At 40.8% G+C, this 7,675-nt stretch overlaps 1 protein-coding gene across 1 annotated transcript; it reads right to left on the reverse strand.

Moving 5' to 3' along the window:
* Window positions 1-211: 211 nt before the first annotated feature.
* LOC137291024 (GATA-type zinc finger protein 1-like) lies at window positions 212-7,612 on the reverse strand. Its single transcript, XM_067822280.1, has 5 exons — window positions 7,283-7,612; window positions 6,077-6,337; window positions 2,508-2,641; window positions 2,181-2,271; window positions 212-1,062 (listed from the first exon to the last, which is right to left on the reverse strand). The coding sequence occupies exons 1-5, from the start codon at window positions 7,459-7,461 to the stop codon at window positions 936-938; spliced, it is 792 nt and encodes a 263-aa protein (XP_067678381.1). The 5' UTR covers window positions 7,462-7,612; the 3' UTR covers window positions 212-935.
* Between the last annotated feature and the right edge of the window lie 63 nt (window positions 7,613-7,675).

Genomic DNA, 7,675 nt, shown 5'->3' on the forward strand with positions numbered 1-7,675 from the left:
GTTTTGATGAGTAGTATATATCAGAGGGACATGAGATTGAACAATTTTGGAACAAATGGATCGAAGATAAACACAGACCAGTTACTAGTATTTGAACTGCAAATGTCCTGTTTCATACCACCAGGTCCTCCATAAATCCTAATCCTAACAAGACACTGACCAAAATATATGATGATAATTATTGTTCAATAACCATAACAGCCAACAAGAATATTCAATAAACGTTTATATCAATAAAACAATACAAAATAAACATTGGTAAAATATAACTCAAAATAGAGCTGCTTGCTCCAAAGTGGAATCAAAAGGTGACATCAAGATTTAGTGATTTCATAAATAGCAAAATTCATCTGTAATCGTGTCAATCACTAACATCAAAAGATATCGTAAATATCACTGATTCTAAGGATTAAGGATAATGATATGTAGTCAATACATATAACACAATCAATGACATTCATAAAAATAGTACATGGGCCATCTCAAGGAAGAGGAGAAATACACGCCACTACACTCCAGGGCACCCTGTACTCACATAGCAGTAACACTTTGAGGTATCGGCATCAAGACCATAGCCATAAACAAAACACTTACAGGTTATCCTGACAAACTTTGACGAATATTTCTGATGCTTTCAACCTTTCTATCACAAATTCCACATCTATAACCACGATCTCTGAAGATGGAGTGGTGCCTCACTAAAAGTTTGCCATGATTAAAATATCCAGACTATTGTGATTTTTCCTGTTATGTCTGCTGTGGTCCTGGAACCATCACTGTACCCTGTCCTCTACCGGAACTGCCCAAGTGGTCGTGGATAATATGCTTGACATGCCAGTAAAACCCTCCACGTCCAGACTTACTAACCACGCAGGGCGTCAAGGTAGATGTATTTGTCCGGGTGGGTAAAACTGTCGGGTAAAACGCAGGCTTGACTACCAGAGTTTCCGGTTCTGATGGAAGCGCAGCATGCCACCACAGACAGAGCATGATGGATAGGTCTTACTGTCTTTCTTGGGGATGTGCCAACACTTGCTGCAACGCACTCGATATTTTCTGTATCTGCAAAACGCAATAATACTTGCTTTGTGTAGGATTCGCCATAAGGTATCCGCTGTATACGGTACCAACACACCATCATTTTAGTCAGTAAAAACACCCCTTCTATAACACCTTTCCAGCTGCAAAAGCTCTATATCGCATTATAGTACGTGTTTGTATATCGTGTTCACATTACCTATATGGCAGTCAGCATCTATTTTCATCCACATGACAGCATAGGTTTATCAAATGATAGTAGTCATATTGCACCCACATGATACCCCACACTCTACAAAGCATCCATATAATACCACACACTCTATATAGCACCCACATGATAATACACATCCTACATCACACCCGCGATTCTACATGCTCTATATGTAGATTGATGCTAATGTTGGTAATCACTGGACTGTCCGGTCCTGGTTCCACTATTTACTGACGCTGCCATATAGCTGGAATATTGCTAAGCTTGACATTAAACAAAACTCGCTCACTACACACCTTATATAGCACCCATATAATAGCACATACCATATTAGCACCAGCATGCCACTACACCCTTATACAGTATCTTTACCACACGCCTTATATAACTCCCATATGATACTGCACAGGGTGCAGCACCTCCCTTTTAGAACAGGCTTCCAACAGTACACGCTCTGTAAAACTATCATCATATATAGTACATCGTTTCTATAGAAAACGCAGTAACACCCATCTTCTACTACAGGAAATATTTAGCTGCAGTCTCAGTGCCACTCTTCTTAGTGCCATCATTTAGTGAGATCGTTACACCCACTATACAGTAAACCTGAGGTAATGAGGACCATTTTGAAACTCACCTTGGAAGATCAGTGGTTTGGTTTAATCTTAACACAACTAAACAATCATGAAGTTCCTGGGTAACAGGGGTAACCTAAACCATACCAGTTCACCTCAGTTGTCTTTAACACACCCATAGGTTATTACTGATAAGTACTGTGATGCAGTTCAGGGCTCAATTAAAGCATTCAGAACTTGCACTGGTACAACCCGAAAGTGTCTGAAACTGCAAAATGAAACTTGAACAGTGTGATCATAGATAGCGTACTGTTGAAAGAGCACAGACTGAGTACCCGTACTAAAGCGGTCACCTGATTCCACAGGCATTGCACAGCGGCGTGCCGTCCTCTGCGTCTCGCCACAGGGGCGTGCGGCGAGTCCCACAGGATGCACATACCTTGGCTGAAACACAAAACGCACTGTCAACTTTTTACTGCAAAGCAGAGAATATCATCAGGGAAACAGGGAATATGCAGTCAAACAGTGAGGGACTTGGTGTACCATTTAGAGAATAGGAACAATCTGACATGTTACCATTCACTTAACACTTGTGACTATGAGATGCCTTTAAACAAAGTATGAGTATTGTAGGATGAAAACTGAGCCCTCCTTATAAATGAAGCTTGCAGTAAACACACCTCCGAAGTTCATAGCGGGAAATGTCTCGCGGAAGTCATCATTATCAGAGCTGCTCTTGCATTCAGATACAGAGTCGCTGCGCTTCCGCCGGCATTTGGTTCCCATGAATGATTTTTTCTTACCCGTCGTTTTGCTGTAGAGAAAAGATAATTTTGTTTCGTTTTACTCTATAAGCATCATAGTCACGAAAGGAGAAATAAAATTAATCGAATATCAACAATTAAACGGGCATTTGAACGGTCTTACAAAATTACAACCGTTCATCATGTTTATAGGCAAAGGGTGTATACATGTATTTCGAAAAAGGTAGGCAGTAGGATTTCATGACTATGATTTCAACGTTTCGATGCCCAGCATGTTTCACTTTCGATAAAAATACCACCTATGTAATTTGGCTGGCATATTCACACTTCCAAAGACGAGAGTTGGTGATGTTATTGCGGTCCGACTTATTGACCTGCCGTTCTCCGCTGTATAATCAGAATTACTTGGCAATCCTGGCCAGCTATTCTCGAAATGTTCGTAGCCCCACGAACCTCTTAAGCCCATTCTTAACATTTTGGCTACGATCAAAGTTAAGAATTCTTAGAGTTACGAACGTTTTGAGAATAAGGACCATGAATTCGTGGTTGTTGTACTCCTTTGCCTTTGCCGATACAGGTTACGAACTAATAATGTCAACGTGAGGTACCATTATGTTGGTGCCGATACCTCAGACCGTAGATGGTGCTCTATCGCATATTGAATAATAAACTCTCCTGTAGTGGAAGGCGATTATGATTGTGCTTCAGACAATTCAACAGAAGGCACTCACACCACCATCTTTTACGGTCTAACGAGTAGCAAATTGCACATTGTTCTGCCTTCTTGTTGAAACTTTTTCGTAATGGACTGTCACATTGCTTCGATTTGATGATTTTTTTCAGCGTAGATCAGCATGCAGTTTGGCTCTTGTAAAGTTTCTGCATTATAACCATTTCTAAAATAACCGGCCGAACCCAGTGCCTTCTATACCACAATACGTACCGTACCGTGGTAAGAGCGCACCGTTACACCCCTAACATGAATGGAGTACTTCACTCATAGTTCACAAGAATGGAACATATCTTATTATATTACTTACACGCCATTAAATTCCATTCAGTACTCTAACTTTTCCCAGTTATATTGAAACCTTTTCCCTCTTATATTGAAAAAAATAAGGCGTACGTACTCGTCATGTTGAAAAATTATCTGGAGCGCTGATGGTGTTTTGTATGGATACATATCACAATATACCAATGGCGATGCTCATGCTGTTGATTATTGGAATGTTTGATGCAGACTCGGCCGCCTTGTAGCGGGAATATTTCTGAGTGAGTGAGTTTAGGTTTACGCCGCACTCAGCAATATTCCAGCTATATGGCGGCGGTCTGTAAATAATCGAGTCTGGACCAGAAAATTCAGTGCCCAACAACATGAACATCGATCTGCGCAATTGGGAACCGATGACATGTGTCAACCAAGTCAGCGAGCCTGACCACCCGATCCCGTTAGTCGCCTCTTACGACAACAATGGGTTGCTGAAGGCCTATTCTACCCCGGGACCTTCACGGGTAGAATATTTCTGAGAGCAGCATTTAACGACGTCTCTAGAGTTTGTGATTAACCCTTCCTTAGTAGTGGAGGTTGATGTCACAGGGTACCAATTGTTGAGGGGGAGTTTACACAAACCGTTCTGGGTACTGGTTATATCTAGTCTAGTCTTATTTAAGATGATTTAGTATCGTGGTATCGTATTAGTATAAAAGATGCCGTAAGCTCGTCTGTTTGAAAATGACTTCTTTCTTGACTTGAGGTGGGTGGTTTGAGGCTAGAGAAGGGACTGTTTTGTATGAGATGATTAGCGACATATAGTGTTCTGGGTCTTCTTTCTGGGCCAGCACATCCAGGAGAGGATTTTGCTATCGACTTATTCATCTACAGTGAATCTGATGCGTAGGTTTGGGTTTTGACGTTTTTAAGAAAATAAAAGTACCATTACGCCAACCTTACTCACCGTGAAAGGAAAACCCTCAACAACCTAGAATCATAATAGACCAAATACAGTACAACTTAGTTTAGCTTCTAGGCAGTGTAAGTAACCTTAGTTTCAGCGTTATACGTTACACTCCTAACAAACCCTAGTAGGGTGCATTCTCTTCCCACAGATGTTCATTAAGTCCTACCTTCCCACGTAATCTGTTCTAATACAGCTCTATTTCCCGGTTCTCATTAAAACCACGTGGCGGTAAAAATATCGCAACACAAATTATCTCCCTTCTTTCTGTCCAGTCAGAACCCGAGTTACAGTGAGTTCAGTTTTACGCCGCACTCAGCAATACTCCAGCTATATGGCGGCCGTGTTACCTCGACTAAGATCCAACATGATGGCTGCCATGGGGTTAGTTGATCAATCATTCGTAACTACTCGTGTCATCCCGGCATCTCTTCTTGAAGGTCACGGAAAGAGGCGAGTAGTTAGGAATGGTTGATCAGTATGCGAAGGATGGTTTCGGTATTTCGTGGTCAACTGAAAATCAGAAACTAGCAAAGGAAAGTGGAGCCACAGATATTCCTCCTCTGCCGATGACGTATACCTTGACGTGACACACATAGTTAAACATGTCTTACTCATAGCCAAAAGATTTATTTACATTCAAGTCTTCTACAATTTACCCTGCCATTTGACAGATTCTACTAAACAATAAAGGCCACTTGTAAAATTGAAAAATTCATAGCAAGAAAAAATAACTGTAACATATATGGTAACTTTAAAGAAACGGAAAGAACTACCTGAACTATTCTTTGAAGCGCCATAAAATAATCGCAGTGTTGTTCGCTGTCACCTTAATTATATACAGTGTCATTGTGAAACATGTAGTATAAATGAAGCAATCTGTTAAAACTTCTAAGGGTCCATTATGCTTATAAATGACCGAAGTATTTATCACTAAAATGAATATTGTATATTGTCCATTTGTCATGCCTGCCTTACAGATGCATAAATGTATGAAATGGAATAACAAAAAGAAGGAAAAAATGTCTAGGCATTCTGAATAAAATTACAGTAGGAATGAAGATTATTATGGATATCAACTTTTTTATTATGAGAACACAACGTTCCGGAGTTAATGCTTACACCTGATGAAGGAGTAAGCATTAACTCCGAAACGTTGTGTTCTCATAATAAAGAAGTTGATATCCATAAAAATCCTCATTCTTATGTATTTCACTTCTAAATGACATTCAAAGACTCAAATTACAGTACTTGCTTGCTGTCTGAGAAGATGACATGTCAAAATCAAGAAAACTTTGAAACAGAAGTTCGTTGATTCTTTAGTTACTACAGGTTAAGTTGAAACAAATGCCAGCAGTCGAAATACCCGACTGCCCGTGACAGGTTATTAGCAAATGTATAGACGACAAATATTATGGGCTGTGTATGAAGACAAGTACACACAGCATACCAAATTAAGTGATGGGAAATACTTGCAAAGGCTTTCGATTAAAAGACGTGTTTATTTCAGATGAATGTGGCCCGGCCTACCTGAAGAAGGACGATATCCTGAGTTGAGCCCTGTCCCCATCCACCAGAGTAGTGAACCACATCGTCACGCCACGGAAGTTGGGGTCCCAACATGCCGCACTCTTCTGGGGCTTCTTCGGCTTCCGAGCTTTCCTTCTGGATCGGGGTGTTACAGACCGCGTGCCCCTTGATTCCCCGCCACCGCTGTTGACTTCTTTACCATTTCCTCGTGGCGTTTGTGTGAGCACTTGTCTCTCCCCTGCATTCCCGGGGTTCGGAGACCTAAACATATGTCATATATAATAGTGAGTGAGTTTAGTTTTACGCCGCTTTTTAGCAATATTCCAGCAATATCACGGCGAGGGACACCAGAAAATGGGCTTCACACATTGTCATATATAATAAGCCTTACATCATATATACAACAGCCGGGCTGTGACGGAAAATCAGTGATACTGTTTTCGTTCAATCACCCATCTCTTACCTATCAGTAGAGCAGATGTGTAATCGTTTACTTTTGTCATGCATGAATGCAATCTGATTTTTGTGCCAAAGAAATTCTAGGAAACCTTTACCTAAGTTAAACAGAGGAGTGCTCATAAACGAGCGAACAGATAGTATGGTATAGTAGTAAGAAGACGTATTCAAGCGAGTGTGGTTCCGTTACAATCTGTAGCCGTTTCTTTTGATACATTCAAATTAGTAATTAGTGACGATGGGGTATAAAATTCGTGTTTGAGTAGGAACATGCTAATCTTGGTCAGTAATATTGCAGTTATATTCAGTGTAGTTGTAGATACTTGACTCAGGGACAGAGTAATAATCTGGGAACAATAAGTTCTACCGATAGATTACAAGACTGATCACCAGATCGATTCTTACAAACACTGGGAGTCTGATTAAACATTACCGGTCGCGTGCACAGCATCATAAGAACAAAAGTGTCCGAAAACATCCGTGTGCACACAGAACAAGCTGTTACGATATAAGTATACTATGTCACGATACATCACATTGTCATGGTTCTTTAGGTTCATTAGATTGTCCCAAATATATCCCGTTGTTGGTACATGATTGCATACGCAAGAAGAAAAACGTGTCGCCGAGCCTGACCACCAGATCAAACTTATTGCAGTAATTATGTGTTGAATGTGTAGGAGGGGGTCCTAGCGGTCCCCATAGGGAAAGCATATACAACCGTCTATTCGTCTAGCAATGCACACCTACCGGTTTTTGTATTGGGTATCTTGTCCAGAATCAATATGATTAAGTTTAACAGAACAGTCCGCTGCTCTTGTCACTGAATCTGTCTGCAAGGACTTGCATGGTGATCCCGTGTCCTTTCTGGTCGCCCGCGTACATTGTGATACAGTAGAAGAAAAAAACGGTTGGTAGTCCGTTTTCATCTTTTCTGCGATTTGAACACTGTCAATCTACTGTAATCAACTGCTACTTTGTAACTAGTGTCACACTAGAGGTTAGCCTTTTTCTTGTGCTCATTTGCATATCAAAGCAATGGCGTTTTAGCGCGGTGCGCGTTTTGCACGTGGCGATTGTGTGCTTACAAATAGCGATTTGCCCAGAACCTCGTGCAGCCCAAATAATTTCTACTGTTCATTT

This window comes from Haliotis asinina, chromosome 7, assembly GCF_037392515.1.
Source record: "Haliotis asinina isolate JCU_RB_2024 chromosome 7, JCU_Hal_asi_v2, whole genome shotgun sequence".
In the NCBI taxonomy this organism is placed as follows: domain Eukaryota; kingdom Metazoa; phylum Mollusca; class Gastropoda; order Lepetellida; family Haliotidae; genus Haliotis; species Haliotis asinina.